The sequence below is a fragment of the Pinus tabuliformis genome, chromosome 4_2, assembly GCF_031772625.1.
Source record: "Pinus tabuliformis cultivar Carrire ecotype Pingquan chromosome 4_2, CPIR1, whole genome shotgun sequence".
Taxonomy (NCBI): Eukaryota; Viridiplantae; Streptophyta; class Pinopsida; order Pinales; family Pinaceae; genus Pinus; species Pinus tabuliformis.
In genome coordinates, this window is record NC_142304.1 from 428,210,904 (window position 1) to 428,231,415 (window position 20,512).

At 39.6% G+C, this 20,512-nt stretch overlaps 1 protein-coding gene across 1 annotated transcript in view; it reads right to left on the reverse strand.

Annotated features, from left to right (window-relative positions):
• Window positions 1–20,512, reverse strand: part of LOC149169788 (Metallo-hydrolase/oxidoreductase superfamily protein) — a 388,346-nt gene that overhangs the window by 225,432 nt on the left and 142,402 nt on the right. Inside the window, exon 4 of the mRNA XM_089428815.1 lies at window positions 8,294–8,452. Within this exon, the coding sequence (XP_089284941.1) occupies window positions 8,294–8,452 (159 nt within the window). The remainder of the gene's footprint in view (window positions 1–8,293; window positions 8,453–20,512) is intronic.

Here is a 20,512-nt window from a genome sequence, read left to right on the forward strand (position 1 = left end):
TAGTGAGCTATTGCAGAGAGAGGTAGAGAGTTTTGGCTGGAGGATCTTCTCCGGATCCAAGAATACTCAGCAGAGAGGCAGAAAGACACACAATGGAGGCAGTGCAGAGGGAAGAGAGGGTGATGCAGAGCCAGGAAGGGCTCACGCAGGCCCCACGCAGAGCAGCGCAGCAGCTTCCAATGCAGAGGTCCAAATTTGCTGAAGGAGCTGACGTTTCTGAGCCGGGAGGGCTGGAAAAGGCTCCTGAAGGCAGATCGATTCTCAGTTGGGTTAACGCAGTGACTTAGAGGTTGACGCAGGGCCCACGCAGGGGCAACGCAGAAGTAGCCAGGGAACTCGCAGTTATGTTGTCGGATCAGTCGGGATCAACAGTGTTGAGTGAGGTAATCTCACCAGTCTTTTTTGCCAAGTGATTTTCTCTGTAACTAGATTGTCGGGAGGGCATCCAGAGTTGTATGCAGAATACTTCTGCATAATAATAAAAACCCTGAGATCCACTGCACCGATTTTCCCGCATTGGGTTTTTCCGGAGACATTTGTCTAAATAATACTGTGTCACTTGTGTGTATCTTTCTCTATTGTTTTGTTCTTGTTTTGGGCAAATTAATTAATTAAGTGAAGGATGTAGTTATATTAGCTTCGATATTTGTTGTAGGAAGCAGTAAATAATTTGTTTCAATAATTAACAAATAGGAGAAGTTTAATCAGTTGCTGCAGTAGTAGATTCGAGTGGGATTCTCGAATGTTCACAAGTTGTGGAAAGGGGTCCAAAGAAAGAGAGTCAAGGCTATATTAACGAGTCAAGGCTATATTAACGATACCTCCCTTGGATTACCCAACATTCCCGATGTCTTCGGCACTACAGAGATTGTGGCTCTGACAACTGCAAGGTCACCGTGTTAACCACATAAGAGGGTCTATGTCCCTCAAGTTGATGAAAGAAAGGGGTCCCTAAGAAATGTCTTTCAACCAAGCTTATGCTTGGAGGTAAATTAAGTTAAAATGCAACTATACTAATATGCCTAAATGAGATGCAAGTAAGTTTATTAGTGCTTGTAAAAGGAAATGCTTCAAGTAAATGGAAATATGCTCAATGAGATAACTTAGATAATTGCTCAAAATTGTACAAGATACAAGAACATAAGCTTCATAAGCACATAAGATTGTAAGTTGCTCAAAGTAAGTGCTTTAACAAATGATATATCAATGATCCACCAACTAAAGCAATGAAATGAGATGAAGCTTCAAAGTATGAAATTCTTGCAAAGTGATCAAATAACTTGAAATAAATGAGCAAGTAACCAAATGAACCTATAATGAGGCAAGTATGAAGCAAATTGTCAAATTAACTAAATTTATTTTTGCCACATGATTTGAAATGATTGCATATAATGAAGTAAGTTGCTCAAAAGTGAAATTTCCAAATTATACTTAAATGAAAATATTCAAATGCAAGACATAAAATGGAAACTAGTAGCAAAATTAAATTTAGTAAGTTAGATTGTGATGGTGAAATTGTGTTAATTCTTAAGGCATGCAAAAAATGAAAACTCAGAAAACAATGCAAGATCAATTTACCAACATGTTTCTCCTTCTAAATAAAGAGAAGATGATGTCTTCGGTGAAACCCAAGCTCCCATAAGAAAAACTAAGAATTTTTATTAGATCGTTTTAAAGATGAGAAACCTTCCAAAAGGTCTTAAGTAAAACTTCAAGTGGAATTTTTACAACATATGAGGCTTTTCAAGCACTAGACTTCTTTCTTGAAAGTTAGAATTCGAAACTAAAGTAAGTACAATAAGAATGCTCTCAAAATTGAAGATGTTAGGTGTCTCTTGGTATTCCAAAGCTTAGCCTCCAATGGTGAATGAAGTTTTGCAAGAGAGGAGCTAGCCTTCTATGCCCATGGCCTCCTAGAAGATGAACTTCGAATAAGCTTGGGAGGTCCTACAAGACAATGGTTAGAGTTTGAGTGATTTTTCTTCAATACTCTTGTCACCAACACTCCAACTTAGGGCTGCAAAATCAAGAGACCATTAGTGTAGAGAAAACATGTAAAACAAATAAATATAATACAAATAATGTACAAGAAACCAAATCAAGTGATGGGAGAAAAACCCATCACTTGCTTTAGTTTAGAAAATGCTCTCAAGTAGCTAATATAGAATCAATGAAACACTATTTGAAATATTTAAAATATGGTATGGTTTGCTTGTATACAAGCTATGTCCAACGAATCCCTGCAAGAACACTTTTCCGTAAGATGAATTATGAAAATCCAAATAACAAATGAGAGTTCCTTTGAAGGTGCCTCAAGAATGGGTTGGTCTCCCGAAAACTTCCCCTCACACTTATTTCAACAAAAATGATTCTTCTGCAATACTCCAATCACATGTTAGTCCATATAGATTTAGATAAGAAAATAATGAATTGAAAATTTTACAAATTTATTAGAAAATAAACTAGAACTTTCAATATATAGAGCCTAATTCGAAAATCAAATGCTAGTACAAGATAGTTTTGCACTAGCAAGTCTACAAGAGTATATTAAAAATGAAATAACTCAAAACATAAATAGAAGAGATTATACCAATAACTCACAATGCACCATGCTCCAAAGGAAGAATACCCATGAATGGACCCCTAAAATATTTTTATTAAAACTCTTAAAAAGTGTATAAAGTAGCAGCGCTTCCACAAATACAATAACTAGTAACAAAAAATTACATAGTGAAAGACTAATGCTCACTTATATAGAAGCTTAGGAGACAATCCCAAGGCAAATGGTGACAATCCCAAGACAAATGGATGACCATCCCAATACTCTTTCATGAAAATTCGAATTTCCCAAGTGGCAACTTGATTTCTTCCTTAGAGGCCCATGCAAACCTTGACGATGGAGCTAGAATTAGATGAGAGGACATGTAGGAGAGTGAAGTGGAGTGGTAGGAGACCACTCTCCACCTCACTCAAGTGAACTCTAATTCAATCTCAAGTCAACTCATGATATCTCTTTGGAGCTCGAGTTAACTTTCTCAAATTGTAGATCTTGTCACTAGAACTCGTTGTATTCTCCACAAAAAAAATTGATTTGTTTGATTTGTGGTTTATGTGCAATCCACATCACTTGGTAACTCAACTTTGACCTTTAGATGAATTTCCACTTCATTTCCACATCATTTGAGCATATGTGAATATTTATTTTTCTCCATTTATTTAATTGTTGGGCTAATTTATTGCCACATTTTCCACAAAACTTAAGAAAAATGGGTTTTGAGGGTCTAGAACTTATTTTTTACCCCTCAAAGTGAGTCATAGTAGAAAGTTGAGGGTGAGAAATATAATTTTGAACACACATACCCCATTCAACTTCTCTAGACATCACTTATTACATATTACAATCAGATTTTATTTAAATTTCCACCTTGCGGGAAATTTAAAAAAATTTAAAAATGACCCCTAGACCTAACCAAATTCCACAAAATTTTATGAGTGATCTAGTATGGTAATATACAACGACTCTAGACACTAGGACTCACTCAAGGCCTCGCCATCAAGCCGTACTCCAGATTTGGGGGTATGTTTGGAGAAAAAAACTCAATTAATTATTAAATTCTTGGAGGAAAATGATAATTAACCAAGTGAAAAAAACCTTCCAGAAAATACCCACTTGATGACAAGCTCCCAAGTTACATAGGCCTGTTACATGACTCAAACTCATCACACTAGCATCACTTTACATCATCCCCATAGGGCTTGTGGAATTTGGGCACAACAGAAGAAGATGAGAAGAAGTAGAGTTAAAAAACTCTAGTGATAGGATGATCTTCGATGGTACAAGCAATCTTTGGTACATCCGTGAGCATGGAGTCTTCAAAAAAATTTCAAGTGCCACTATAGTGATCAACAGGCCGAAGGTACAAAACAAACCGAAGGTACAAAACATGCCAAAGGTACAGAACTGAGTCGAAGGTGCAGAACAGGCCGAAGGTACAAAACATGCCAAAGGTATAGAACTGAGCCGAAGGTGCAGAACAGGCGAAAGGTACAGAAAAGGTCGAAGGTGCAGAATTGAGCTGAAGGTGCAGAACTAAGCCGAAGGTGCAAAACAGGCTGAAGGTACAAAACTAAGTCGAAGGTGCAGAACAGGCCAAAGGTACAGAACTGAGGTAACAAGCCGCAAGTGCAGAACTAAGCTAGTTGATGCAGGTTCAAGGGCGGGCTTGTTGGAAGGGTTGTCTTAGTACTTGGAGGACTTGGTGTAGGGTTTGGGTTTATGTGTCTCAATTGAAGCAGATTCTAAAAAGAGAAAAGTTTACGGGTTTTCCACTTGGAGGAGTTTTTCCCTGCCTTGGAGCCTAATTTTTGTGTCCTTTGTTGTTGTTTTATTCTTAATATTTGTTTGATGAAAAGATCTAACTAAAGAACACAAGAAGAATAACTAAGCTCACAAGCAAATATTAAGGTTAAGGGAAATAAGATTAAATAAGTTGCCACTTTGCATTTTCCAACATTAACACCTTAGAATAGGAATAAATAAAATTAACCAAGACCACTTAACTTCACACACTCACCTACAACTTTGATTTACCTTGTATGTAATTGGTTATCATTTTAGCTCTTTCTCAAATACATACAAGTTGAATTGTGAGCATCTCAATTTACTTGCAAGCATTTTATTTTTCATACTTGTCTATTTCATTTACATGCTCATAGTAAAATCTCATTTGATGTCATTGTATCATGCTTGAGCAATTTCATTTACAAGTACAAGTTTTGCTTACTCGCAAGCTCTATTTCCATTTAGTTGCTCATTCTTCAAAGTTGTATATAAATTTTGCTATTGTGGTTTTCTCTTGATCCGTTAACGCTTGTTCTTGCAGCTTCCCATTCTTACAACTTGTTGCAATTTGAATGTTATATTTCATTGAAAGTATTGCGATTTCGTTTTGAGAATATATTTCTTGCAAGTTTATATTTAAAGGCATTGGTCTTCTTACAATTGCCTTGCTCATAGTTATTTGTACTTGCTAATCAATTTCATTTTGAGTTATAATTCAAGTTATTTGAGTGGTGAAGACTCAATTGCTTTAACTGATATCATAATCTCCTAGAACTTGTTAGATTTAACAAGCCTTCTTTAGAAATATTCTTTAGGGACCACCCCCCTTGGCTTAGCTAGGAGAGAGCCTAAACGGAGAGAGTTGGAATTAGGTGACAGCCCCTTCTCTGAGTGTTGCCACAAAGAACACACCTTGTGGGGTTGAGGAATTTTCCCACGTCTCTGGGTGTGCAAATCCGTGGACAACAGGCAGCAAGTTGTAACAGTGCACTATGGGCAGCATTTCATTATGTTTCTTGTTTGTGATTTTTCCAATCTACGCTGAGTTTCTGGGCTGTGACAGTGCATTTTTGGGTTGTGTTTCACCCTTCCAGTGTAAAGTTTCAAACTTTATCAAGGCAATCTTGATTCTTATCTATCACAACAACAGTTGTTGTTATTGTAGGGAATTAGCATTGATTGCAACTTCATAAATGACCTTCAATAATCTACTTAAGAGGAAGACGTATACTTCTATATGCATGTTTCCATATCTATGAGATGTATGCTTCCATATCAGAGACATACTGGGTTTTTGCAATTTGTATCTTTTCTATACCAAACCTTATTCATATATATATTTGTACTCAAATCTTGCTACTATGGTTTGCATGTAAGGTTAAGTCAACCTTTTCCAACTCGAAGGATGTTTCTTTAAGGAATTAGAGCCTTAACATCTCTACCCCATTTGGGAAACATATTGTTGCTAGTGAGACATTTGTTTAGTCGTTTTAGTAAAAGATCTAGGTGAGTTTTGAGTTCTTCATTTTACTAGAGATTAGGATATTGTATGGATACTAATTAATTTTCGTAAGGATGAAATGGATGAATCAATATTACCATAACGCAATAGGTGTATTTGTTAGGCCAAAAGGCATAACTAGGAATGCACAAAATCCATCATATAACCCTTGTTCCTGCAAAATCTAGCAAGTCTAGTGTAAAACCTCATTAGGCAAATCCAAATATCAAGGCAACAAGAGATCAGCTACCACTGTCACCTTAGCAGCCTTTCTCCAACTGTTTAGTGGTATTCAACCACACAGAAGGCTTCCCTAAGAGGATCACCTAAATGGCATTCCATAATAATGGCTTAAGATGATGGATGGGGGTCTAATGATTTGGATATAATACCAACAAAGGCTAGATGTTCAAGCACTATATCCTTAGACCAAGTAAATGAAATACAGGGTTATTATAAGTTAGGGTTTTGCAGATTTTCAATGATAGAGCAAGAAATGTCATATAACAGCCGAAAGAAAAGGTCCTTTCTATGATGTTATTTTTTATGGTGTTCCTTATGGATGGACTTTCAAGGTTGGAGGCAAACAAGTCACAGGGGCAGGTTTGCTTCATCAGCGGACGCAGAGCTTTTGGAGATGTTTCATGGGGTTTTGAGGAGTCTCTGTGGGATCCGATACCATTTGCTTGGCATATTCCATCATCTGCACAACTTACCTTTCGTTTCGTTGCATTCTGACAACTTTCGAGAAACAGGGTTATTAATGGGCCTAACTCAATTAATTACGTTTAAGGTGGCATTCCGAGAGGAATACTTGACGGAACACATTAGTGTAATAGCTCATTGGAACAGGAATGAGAATATATATAGGATGGGATGGTTAGAAGTGATTCTCAATGACATGAGGAGGCATGGTGGCCAATTTACCCTTCTCCCACATCAAAAAGAATATTTTAATTAAAATAAAAAGAGGAAAAATGCTCTATTATTAAAATAATAATAAAATAGGAGATTCTAGAGGGGTCCATCAGATTTATAAAAAGATGAGGAGCAGGCCATTAGGGACATCTAGGATTATTGATATTTTCTATTGGTGAGGTTTGGATAACCTCGTTCCCAACTTCTCCAACCCCAGGACGGAAACCCTCAGGTATGTTGTTGAGTGTTGAATGAAAACCCAACTCTCTTTGAGGAGACTTCGTCCAGGAGTTTCATAGAGCTTTAGGGATATTGGAGTGAGGATCATTCAAGTCCTCAATTGGTACTTCATAGTCTTTCAGTTGATCCCGTGGCAGCTGTTGTTGGAGGGAGTGTGCAGCCGTTGTGGAGTTTTGAGAGATCCGGATCAGCATAGTAGCAGAATATTTGGAGGTCCACTCAGGTATCATCTTTTCTATTTTGTCTCAGATATTTCCAGTTGTACTCTGCAAGCTATATTAGAATAAATGAAACTGAGTCATTCCTTGTGCTGCACTTTCTAATGTTATTTGAGTTTCTGGGTTTACTTCTGTGAAATGTCAATATATTTGTCATACTTGTATAATTTATGGGTTCTTATTTGCTGGTGCATTTTGGCATAATTTCGTGGGTTTTTGGCGAAATTGTCGGCATAAAATTTTATAAAGAATTTTTTTAGAAAAATACCACAAAATGTCCAAAAGGAACATTACACTTTCAATGATAAATCAACAAAGAAACAAGACCTTCAGTTAGATAATAAGGATCTAGGGTTTACATTGGAGTTTCTATGGCTGAAACATAATGATGAAACAAGGTCTCCTCATTATGTTTCATCATTATGAAACTCCATTATAAATTAGTCTCCTCATCCCCAATACATAATGATTGAACAAGGTTTGTCAGAGGGTTAGCATGCAATACCTATGTAGTTTTGCAAGATAGTGGTGAATCAGTGAATAACTCTTCTACTAAAACCCTTAGATCACGCAATTGAGGACGGCTATGATGCTTCCCTAGCCAAGACCTCTCAAACTAGATTCAACCAACAAAATACATGCCTAAACCACAAAGAAATCCATAAACCTAATACCCATATTGTGACCATAAAAATGCATTTTTGTTTATATCTAATTTTAGATATTTTAAAACACCTTTTGTGCTTCACCTCTTGCTCCTATTTCCATGCACATAAATGCTATTGTCATTGTTCTGCTATGACAAGCTTTTTGATCAACAGTCACAGACAAGTTGTAACAGAAGGCACAATAATTGAGGTCAACAAGGCTACATCAATATGTTCTTCAATAAGGAAATGATGAAAGCTAGCTAGAAATTCAAATGTGACCTTAAACCATATGTGTAAATGCACTGACAACTAGTCTTGAGATTATTTCAAACTGGAAAAAACAGATCTTGCACCATTAATGCCCAGTTTCCTGGCTCACCAAAATGAAAAGAAAAAACATATCAAATTGAAAAGCAAAACATACTTCATTGAAAATATTTTTCAAAATTGGCTCCGCGTTTGGGGTTGAAACCACACACAGGTCTGGATACATTTTTGACAGTGGCTCGAGTGTCTTCGTGTGACAATGATCATCAAGGCTTTGTGTTATTAGCAAGCAGTCAAGCTCTTGCAAGTCCTCCAGCTGCCAACAGAAACATAATAAAATAAGCACATACAAAATGAGTTTTAAGAATTTGCACTGTGATCATTGTACTAAAAGAAACAGGTGCCATTTTATGTACTGTCTCAAATTGAATAAAACACTAGTTACCACGAACATACTGCTAATGTTAGATATCATAAGATTCTGATGGGAGCAATTACAAAATTGATCGTAAAGTAGATAGATTAATCGAAGTAAAAGAAGCTTTAGAAAGGTCTATATCTCTTAAGATGATGAATAAAACATAGCTGCCAAGCTAATCAATGCTTCAAAAAGTCAGCAAGGTATTGACAACGAAGCCACACAAGCCAAAGGTTCACAAAACATCCTCAATCTACTACTTCCAAGACACCAGGAACAACATATAACAGCAGATATCTATGGCTCGGTCATACCAAATTAGGTTTATATTTTTCCTTTTGATAATCCAGCAGATTTTGCAAGCCACATTACCTAAGTCTTTTTATTGCAAAGCCTCATTTTAATACAGATACTACCTTTAAAGTTTGGTCCTACTAAAGAATGTGAGACGCCCATAAGATTGCAGGACCTAGCAAGTGCCTGCTTTGAGATGGCTAATGATAAAGGTTGCAACTGCGTATAACCTGATTCCTGCACTCAGATATTGAATTGCACAAAAAAACACACTAAAAACATGTCATGATTGGTCAGCCCAAATGCTCATTAACTACAGCAGCAAGGCTGCATATACATCAACATCCCGAATGCTATGCACCTACATGTGCACTGGTGCAGTATCAGCAGCTAGGTGTCTACATCATCAATGTGGCAGAGCTGCAATAAAAGCCACACTCAGCTATCCACCATGCAGGTGGGGCGGGGGGGAACAAGTCTGTCAAGATCTGAACATTGGTCATCCCCAAGGCAACCACTCCAAGTTGTCGGTACAAACAGCCCAACGGATAACTCATATCTCGAACTGTATAGCACATGGTATTAACATCCAATCATTGGTATGAAAGCAACTGTAATAGAATAGAATGTAGCCATCTCTAGGAATTTATCGAAACAATTTTTGGAGTAATGTTAACCACCAGACGTGCAGATATACAAATTGCCAGATTCCGAGAAATAGGGTTCAGCAAGGGCTTACCAATGTTAGCAATTCTCAGTTAGAAAATCCTCAAACTCCTTTGGCTAGAAATAACTAAAGTGATAAAAGTGAATTGAAAATAGGCAGCATTTCAGTATTGAAGTTCCCCTCTTCTCACAAATGTCCAGATATAAACTACTTGTGGTTGGCCAGATTCCAACCAGCTTATGATAACTTCCATGTGATGTTCCCTCTACTTAAGTTCACCTAGCAGCTACACCAATTTTGCAATTTTGTCCAAGTCTAATTTATTTTGCCTCAACTTAGGATAAGTGTGTTAGTTTTTTGTAGCATAGGATGTCTTCTAGCCACGAAATTTGGGGGAGAGGCTTGAATACATGAAATCTCCAAAACCCATAAATCGTTTCTAGAAATTCTGCATAAAAATGACTTAATTAGATTATTAACTAGTTTTAAAATATTTCCTAAGTCTAAAATTAGAGAATATGGTTAATTAATCAAGTTTAATTAAGTCAAGGTGAGAATCACTAGAAACTCACACGGATCGATCCAGAGATAATCCTAGCCATCGATGATCCTACTTGGTCGTTGGTGCTCCAACAGAGGATTATAAGAGGAGGTCGATGTATTGATGGAGAATACACTTGAGCAGTTTGATTTCTTGGCAAATCGATTTCCAGAGTAGCAGTGGCCAGTTGTCGAAGAGAGCTAGAGATCAAAGCAGTGTGTGAGGGGCAGAGACAATGAGGTTGGAGGAAGTATTCCAAATCCAATGAGTACATAGGCGGAAGAGCCACAGAGAAGCTGACACACGCGAAGCACAATAGCTTCTAGAGGCAAGTTCGATTCGCTGAGAGGGATTGACGTCTTCCGTTCCAGAAGCCGGGAAGGAGTCCTAGAGTGTCGGAGAAGCATATTTCCAACCAGCAGAGGGCAAAATGACTTCATCAGAGATCAGTCAAAGGCTTGAGGTAAAGCAGACTGTGAAGAGCAGTGTAGAGGTTGGCGCAGAGGGTCTCAGGGCCAAGTTCTGAAGGCAAGTTGTGTCGGGGTTTGCCTGTGGAGTGAGGAAATACCTCACTAGATTTTTGCCAGTATTTTTCTCTGTAGGATTGCCAAATTTTCGGCATCTAGTTGTACTCAGAATTTCTCACTGTTGCACAATAATAAAACCCTCAGCTCTTGCACCGGTTTTCCCATATTGGGTTTTTCCGAGGACTTTTGTCCAAAAATAATTCTCATATTTTACATGTGTGTGCTAGCATTTCTCAGCTTCCAGTGTTTTTATTTTTCCACAGAATTTTATTTGTGAAGGTTGCAGTGTGTTTATTTTGATATTTGTTGTAGCAGATAAATTGTTAATTAATTAACAATTAGGATAAATAATGTTAGTTGCTGCAATAGGGTTCTAGTTTGGAATTTTCACATGGTATCAAAGTGCAGTTGATCAGCTGGAGAGCTCAAAAACGAAGGAAAGGAATTTCGTTGCTCAGTAAGGGAAGCAGGCTGAAATTACCAAGGGTAGCGCAATATTTTTTCTAGTAGGCCAAATTGCTTGAGGAGGTTCATTTTATCTGAGTGGGGCAAAAAAATTCGATCCTTCCAGAACGAGTGATTCCAAAGGCAGAGGGATAAGCTCAATACTTTCATTGGGCAGACCTCTAGCTGGATGCAGGGGTTTTGCAGTAGTACACTGAAGTAGAACCAGCGTTGGGGTGGAAGAGAGAAGAGCACACACAAAAGGAAATTTTTCCTCAAGGAACTTCTAGTCTCAAGAAGTTTGATTTTCCTTACAGATCGCATTAGTTGTGAACAGACCTCGTTCGAGAAGGGAGTGCGAGTAGCAAAGCAGCAGTCGAGCAGAAGGAAAGAGGAAGTTTTTGATAGTTCGTTGAGATGACCACTGCTGGGCTTCGTGATCAGGATAGGTTGGATGGAACTTCCAACTACGTCATTTGGAAGGCAAGAATGTCCTTCCGTTTATATGAATATGGCCTGAAAGCCTACATTGATGTTGTAGTGGCAGTTCCTCGGGATGCAGATCAAGAAAAGGAATATAAGAAGGAAATGTCGCGGGTGAAGTGGTTGATCCTAGATGGAGTCCGGGATCATATAGTCTCACATATAGTTGGCAAAGATACTGCCAAACAAATGTGGGATGCTCTCTCCACGTTATATCCGAGTACTTCCAAGCAGCGAAGGATGTACCAAGAGGAGAAGTTGAGACTCATCTGGATGCAAAAGGGGGAAGGCATAGATCCCTACCTTACCAGAATTCAAGGGATCCGAGACCAACTGTTAGTTGTTGGGGCAGCGCCTAAATCCACAGAGTGTTGATTTTTTGTAGCATCAGATGTGCTCTAAGTTCAAATTTTGTAGGGAGGCTTAGGCACATGTATTCCAAAGAACCCAGAAAGCGTCTTGGGAAATTCCACCCGGAGACAGTTTTATTAAAATAATTAATGGGTATTAATCTAATTGTGGGTGTAACTTCTAGAAGAAGACGAGGATCAAGCAGAAATGATCTTAGCCATTGATTAGCTTCTAATCTGGGTTGTTGAATTTCAACGAGAAGATTATTTAAGGAGGCTTGAGGGTCATTTGGAGGGCATACAAAGAGTTGATCAATCAGGTCGAATAGCTGAAGCTAGAGGCAGCGCAGTGATTTCATGGTGCACGCAAAGAGGGGCAGAGAGAGTTTTGGCTAGAGTATCTTCTCCGGAGCCAAGAATACTCAGCAGAGAGGCAGAGGAAGCAACGTAGTACCCAGAAAGGGTGAGGCACAGCCAGGAAGGGCTCATGCAGAGCAGCGCAGAGCCTTCACGCAGAAGTCAGAGATTTGCTAGGGGTTTGACATTCTGAGCTGGGAGGGCTAGAGTTAACTCCTAAGAGAAAATCGATCCAACAAGAGGTGACGCAGGGCCTTAGAGGTTGTGACGCAGGCCCACGCAGTGACTGCATAGGGGCAACGCAGAAGTAGTCGGGGACTCATTGGTTTAACTGTCGGATCAGCCAAGACTTGCAGTGTAGAGTGAGGTAATCTCACTAATTTCTTTTGCTGAGTGATATTCTCTATAACTGGATTATCGGGAAGGCATCCAAAAGTTATATTCAGAAATACTTTAGCTTAATAATAAAAACCCTCAGATTTGTTGCATCGGTTTTCCTGCATTGGGTTTTTCTGGGGACGTTTGTCCAAAAACAACTGTCATTTGTGTTATATCTTTCTCTATTGTTCAGTTTCTTGTTTCGGCAATTTATTTTAAATGGTGTAGGCTACAGTGTATGTATTTTGATGTTTGCCATAGGAAACTGCAAATTACTTGTTCATCTAACAAGTAGGAGAAATATCATCAATTGTTGCAGTAGGGATTCCCAGGTTTAAGGAATTTTCACACAGAGCTAGCGCAATTGGCACTCAATATCATCTCAGAGGATTGGCAAGGTTTTTTCCAAAGCATATTGGGCAGAGATAGGCTACCAAACTGGGATAAAATGTGGGGCAATTTGCCGCGAGAGGAGTTGAGACAAGCTCTGTTAAAGAGCTCCATCAGTGGCAGCAGCAGTGAATCAAACATGGTGAAAAAGGAAGAAATGTGGGCCTCGCATCAAAGGGTCCCAATCAGGGGCAAAGGCAGTAGAGGAAGAAGAAGAAGGACCTGCCAAAGGTCAAGTGCTTCAGGTGTGGTGAGCTCAGTCACTACAGTACCCATTGTCCTCTCAAGAAGAAGGACAAGGAGGAGAAGCAGGACCAACAGGCACCTTCAACAGAGATTGATAATCTTTCCTCCAGGCTGGAGAAAGACTTCGCTATGTTTATCGATATACCTCTAGGAGTGAGGTGGGGTGACTTAGTGGTGTAGCCCCAGAGTGCTATAGTTGGGCAAGATTCTTGAGGAGAAGCAGGACCAGCAGGCAACTTCAACAGAGATCGATAGGCTTTCCTCCAGGCTAGAGGAAGACTTCGTGATGTTTGTTGATATACCTCCAGGAGTGAGGTGGGGTGACTTGGTGTTGTAGCCCCAGAGTGCTACAGTTGGGCAGGATCCTTGAGGAGTCCACCTCATGGATCAATACCTTGCTACAGGGGCCCACAGTATTCAGTAGCAGGATGGATCAGTGGCAGTTGATGTAGTCAGATGCTAGAGTGATAGTTGCAGAGACTAGTAGCAATCAGATGCTAGGGAGCACAGTGCAGAGTTGGCAGCAGTGCAGTTGGCACAGTGTAGAGTCAGCAACAGCGCAGATTCCTCAGTGACAGTGCAGATACTAGCAGCAGTGAAAGACTCGAGTGACAGATGCATTATACTGATCATAGTTGATTCAGCATTTTGGATGTTTTTCAGTTGCAGGCTTGCAGCATTAACAAAAGAGAGCGAGTTGCAGTGCAGATGTAGTGTTAGCCCAGTATGGCAGTGTGAACAGTAGCACAAATACAGCATATATCAGAGTTGTGCAGTGGTTGGTGGGCAGCACCAGCCAGAGATCAACAGCATGACAGGAGATGATGCAGAGATAGGGTGCTACTACATGGTCTGCAGTAGAACTAGAACATTCCTCGCTAAGAGGGAGTGTTATTTTTTGTAGCATCGAATGTGTTCTAGCCATGAAATTTTGTGGAGAGGCTAGAATACATGAGATCTCCATAACCCAGAAATCGTTTCTGGAAATTCTGCCTAGAAATGACTTGATTAGATTATTAACATGTTTTTAAATATTTCCTAAGTCTAAACTTAGCGAATATGGTTAATTAATCAGTGTTAATTAGGATATTTCCTAAGTCTAAAATGAGGGAATATGGTTAATTAATCAGTGTTAATTAGGTCAAGGCGAGAATCATCTAGAAACTCACACGGATCGATCCAGAGATGATCCTAGCCATCGATTATGTTTTAATCTTGGCCATTGGTGCTCCAACAGAGGATTATAAGAGGAGGTTGATGTGGTGATGAAGAACACACTTGAGCAAATCGATTTCTAGAGTAGCAGCAATCAGTTGCCGAAGAGAGAGCTAAAGATTGAAGCAGTGTGAAAGGGGCAAAGACAGTGGGGATGGAGGAAGAATTCCAAATCCAGTGAGTGCATTTGCAGAGAAGCAAAACAACCACAAAGAGGTTGACGTTGGGGCAGCGCAACATCTTCTAGAGGCAAAGTCGAATTACTGAGAGGGATTGACGTTTTCAGTTCCAAAGGTCGGGAAGGAGTCCCAGAGTGCCAAAGAAGCGTCTTTCCAATCAGCAGAAGGCAAAACAACTTCATCAAAGACCAGTCTAAGGCTAGATGTCTAATAAGTTGCGTATAGCAACGTAGAGGCTGACGCAGAGCATCAGCAAGCCGAGTTTCAAAAGGCAAGTCGTGCCGGGAGTTTGCCTGTGGGGTGAGGAAAATTCCTCACTAGATTTTTGCCAGTATTTTTCTCTATAGGATTCCCAGATTTCAGCATCCAGTTGTACTCAAAATTTCTCACAATTGCTTAGTAATAAAATCCTCAGTTGTTGCACCAGTTTTCCCAAGTTGGGTTTTTCCAGGGACTTTTGTCCAAAAATAATTATGTTATTTTTATGTGTGTGTGCTAGCATTTCTTAGCTTCCAACGTTTTATTTTCTTCCACAATATTTTAGTGAAGGTTGTAGTGTGATTTATTCAGTATTTGTCGTAGCAAATAGCAAATAAATTATTAAATAAAATTAACAATTAGGAGAATAATTTCCAGTTGCTGCAATAAGGTTGCAATTTGGAATTTTCACATACACCTCCTCAATCACTCCATTGAGGAAGGTTTTCTTCACATCCATTTGATGTATCCTCCACCCCATCTCTAAAGCAATAGATATGACAGCCCTGATAGAAGTATACCTAGCGGCTGCAGCAAATGTCTCCTCCTAATCCACTCTCTCCTTCTAGGAAAACCCTCCTGCCATGAACCTTGCCTTGTACTTTTCAATACTTCCATCCACAGCATGCTCGATCTTGTAGATCCTTTTGGAGCTAACCACCAATTTCCCCTTTGACCTGGGGACAACGTCCCACACATAATTCTTCGTAATGGAGGCATACTCCTCCACCATGGCATCCCTCCACACCTATTAATCTGCAACCTCCTCAAAACTGGAAGGCTCGGAATCATTGATGCCATTGACAAACACCATATAATTGGAAAACTTCTATGGTGATTTGCACTCCCTAGGAGTACTCCTAGGAACCTCCACATGCTCCGGAGCATCTCTTAGTGTTTGCTCAAGCCATCTCAACCTCCTCTTAATAGAACTAAAAGAAACCTCCAATCTCCTCCTAATATGAAGACTAAGTCACAACTACTAGTGGTGTTGGCTCTCCTTAATCTTCGAGGCCTCCTGCTCCTTATCCTTTGCCACTGCTGGGAGAGGTTCATTGACTTCTTAAAGGCTCAACTCTCCTCGAACCTGACATCTCTGCTCACCACAATCTTCTGATGCGATGGAATGTACACTATGTATGCCTTTGAAGTCTCATTGTAACCTACAAAGTTTTGAGAGCTCCAACTTCATCCTCTTCTATAAAGGTAGATGGATATAAACTAGACACTCAAAGATGCAGAAATGACCCACCTCTAGTTTCACCCCCCTGAATGCCTCCTCGGGAGTCTTGTCCTCCAAGACCTTACGAGGACGCATGTTCTAAATGTATACTATTGTGTTGCATACCTCTGCCCCTCCAAGACCTTATGAGGATGCATGTTCTGAATGTATACTATTGTGTTGCATACCTCTGCCCAAAGGAACATGGGAAAATCCTAATCATGGATCATAGCCTTGGAAACCCCAATGATGGCCCTGTTTTTTCTCTCTACAACCCCATTTTGTTGAGGGTTGTATGGTATTATCAACTCCTTGATTCCTACCTTATATCCCTTGTCTTCCATGGTTGAGACTACTTATCCCTAGAACATAAAGCACAATTGTCACCGCCAAAGGTCCTCCTGACTCTAGCCGAAACTGAATAGTCCCAATCCCCTTTACTGCATACTTGGCAGTATTACCTAGTTCCACATGTAGTTCTAACTCTCCCTCTAAAATACTAGTGAACAACTCTCATGATCCCATCACATGACAAGAAGCACCACTATCCACAAACCATGAACCCTTGAATATGGTGCTAGAAAGACAAGACACCAATGAGAAATCCATCTCAAATTTGGTAGCAAACTCATTATCTGTGAATCTATTGAAGCTAGAACCTATGCCTTCCCCTTGCCCTTCTTCTTGTTCAAACATTGACCTGTATAATGGCCAAACTTATGACATGCAAAGAATTTTTTGCTTTGCTCATGTCTTTCTTCTTTTCATCTCCTGAGGTAGTCTCTCCTCCAAATTCTTCTTAGCCTTCCCCTTGTCCTTCCTTGCCTCACTAGCAAGGTCAAGGTTCTTATCATCATCCTTGTGTTGGCCACCCCATAGAGATTCCTCTAGAATCTCCTCTTGGATGAAAACATCCCACAACCTCTCATGCTTCAATACCTTTGACAAAGAGAGCCCATGGCTTAGTGAATACATCCAAAGTCGTCCTCACCAATTCTTGGTGGGACACAACCTCCCCAACTATAGAAAACCCATCACGAACTTTTGAGATCTTGGCAAGATAAGATGCTACGGTATTTTATCTGGACATCTTGGTGCCCCTAAGTTTCTCCCTTAGCATCATCTTTCTGTTTTGGTTATCACTCTGATATAATTTTGTTAGAGCCTCCCACATGTCCCTAACAATCTTCTTTCCAAAAAGATGAGGGATCACATGATTCTTCAACACATCCAGAATAATCCTTCTGGCTTTCAGATCCTTTTGGTTATGGATGTCCAATAGGGCAGGCTCGGTAAGAGAGGTGAGTTGTTGATCTACAAACTCCCAAATTCCATTTTCCATTAACATCAATGTTATCCTCTCCTTTCAATGACTATAGTTAGATGAGCCCTCCAACTGGTCTTCAAAGCTCAAGCCTCATTGTAGCAATCCTTCCAACCTCCAAAAAAAATAGTCAACGCAGTAAAATATTACTGCTAAAAATTATTTTGTTGTAAACCTATGACAAATCAATCTCTCACTCATTGTTGCTCAAAATAGCATCGGGATAACGTCTACAAGGGTCCAAAAACCAAAAAAAATTGTAAGAATCAGGAAAATATCAGTAAAAATCGGCAAAATAATATTTATATAGAAAAAATAAAAATGTGACTTAAGGAAATCTTTTGGATGGACTCACAATTTTTTACAAGTTTATCCTGATTTTTTCAAACTTAAAAATCAATGATTTTTCAGTCAATAAAATCGGCACCCAGAAAAAATTGCGATGTGGCAATGTTATTGCAATGTTTACAACATTGCTCCCACTTCTCAAAGTTTAGAGCTTTGATATCATGTTAATTTTCCAACACCATATCTGATTTTATATTCCCAACAATATTTATACCCAGAAATAATTTAACTCAATAAATTGATTTTCTAAATTGTTGAATTAAAAAAACAAAAATGCAGCAGAAGTACAAGTAGAAAAATCAATCGCACACAACAGAAATTTTGTCCTCCAAATATCCCCTTCATTAATTTGCTCACAAAAATTAAGGGATCCCTTAACAAGGAAAATGGCCTTTAGAGAAATACAAAATTTATACAGCAAAATGGAACTTGGAAATATCGGCCTCCTAGAAGTTTCGACCATCTAAAAACTCAGCCTCTTGAAAATTTTCGACCCCTAGAAAAATCGGCTTCGTCAACTTGCAATTCAGCCTCCTCTCTCTAAGATCTCGGTCCCTTCAAGTTTCTGTCAACAGAATTTCCTTGTTGCAGCTTTTCCTTCTCTTTAGCCTTGAGTCTCTCACTCTCCACTTGAGAAAATCACTTTCTCAATGATTCAATGTGTCTTTCTCCTCCCTTCGACTCTCTTTTATAATTATCGTTCAGCCAAAACCTTGACCCTCGATCTCCGAAGTGATGGATGGTTAGGATTAAATCCTAACCCACTTAGATCAATGACAGAGATTAGATCTAATTCACTAAAGTGATTAAATTGTTTTCCCTTAGAAAACTCTAGCTCAATGGCCAGCATTAATTAATTAATTAATTAATGTGCTTTTTCCTAAGTTAGACTTGGGAAAGAAATCATAAAAGTCACTTGCTCAACATGAGCAATTACCTCAAAAGTCTTGGACCACTCCTACAAGCTTGACGCTTGGTGTTAAAATTGGCAACTAGGGCCAAACTCCATGTGGGTCATCTTATTTATGGCAGCTGATGTTTTTCTTGGACTCCTCTCATCGAGAGGTGTAGGATTGATCTAAATATCATCCGGTTCCAATAAGTATTCACGGAGTTATAAATTTATTTGTGTTATAAGACAATTCGTCAAGGTCAGCTAGCAACCAAATAACCCCCACATGTGCTCAACGTTTTAGTATAAAAGGAGATGACTTGAGAGTCATTTCACACACACTTCTCTCTTGATTTTCTCTCCACTCTCTTTGGGTTTTAGTGGAAGAGAAATCTAGGAGAATGATGCCCTAGCCGCAGTCCTAAAGTGGAAGATCTAGCCGCAGTCCAAGGGAGAAGACCCCTGATTCTATACACTGCCCAACCTGCCCTCTATGCTGTCTAAAGGAGAGACAGCACATTGAAGAAGATCTATTCACGCTGCCCAAATATGCAGATCTATCATGCCCTAGCTGCAGTAAGGAAGACCGAACAGCGTGGATTTTTGGAGGCTGTTTTAGGGTCATGTGAAGGCCGAGTTGTTGTTAGGAGGGCTGAGATATCTTCCTAGAGGGCCGAAGCAGAGGAGCGTTGTTTTGGTTTGATGTGTGAGCCGTAAGCTATAGCAAAGATACATGGGACAGCGTGGGCTGTTTTGGGGTCATGTTATACCCTCATCTTCGAAGTGGAGGCAGAGGGTTTACACTTGCCTAGGCCGCATTTCATAAGGGCAATTCTGGGCCAGATTTGAGGACGGTTAGGGACTGTTGTGTGCCCTAACCAGTCCCAGAAATTACAGTAGTAATGAAGTGACAAACAGCAGCGTTTGTATGGTGTGTTTGCAGCAAAGATAGACAAGACAGAAAGGTCTCATGGTGAAGCAAAAGATGATGCGACAGCAAGGTCTCATGGTGCAGCAAAAGAAGATGGGACAGCAAGGTCTCATGGTGCAGCAAAGGTAGATGGGACAGCAAGGACATGGTGCTTGCATGGGACACCAAGCAAGCAAGGTCTCATGGTGTAGCAAAGGAAAATGGGACAGCAAGGTCTCATGGTGCAACAAAGGAAAATGTTACAGCAAGATCACATGGTGCAGTAAAGGTAGATGGGACAGCATGGACATGGTGTTTGCATGGGACAGCAAGCAATTTTGGTGCTGTTAATTTTTGGTATGTTCTATGCTAGAGCAATTTATTTAATTTATTTTCCATATTAGCAATCACATCAGCATAAAGTAAATTGCAGATAGAACATAAATATAAATCACAGAAGACAAGCAAAGACAAGAGGACACAAGATATGGCGTGAGCCAGGGACAAACTCCACAATGTGTGGAGAAACCCTTTGATCAAAGCTTCTTTTATCTTCAAAGTTCAACAGAGAAAGAGAGAGAGAGAGAGAGATAGTACATTTACAACAAAAGTCAACACTTTGACTTGTCTAGATCTAAGCACAGATCATCTCCTATAATGATGAGATCAGTTGAAGACATTCTGCTTCAACTGATACCTATCATCGTGCTGCATCTAGTCTAGTTGCACCACTGCATACTGCACCATGCTGCTGCCCATGTCCATGATTTTATCCATCATAATGCTGCTCAAACTAATGTGCATCATCATCACGCTGTTGCCCCTGCTAATGTATCATTGTATTGCCCATGCACATGATCTCATAGTGCTACCCACCATGCTGCTACCTCTGCCTTCTCTTTGCTTCATCATGCTACAACAATTTGCCTCTGT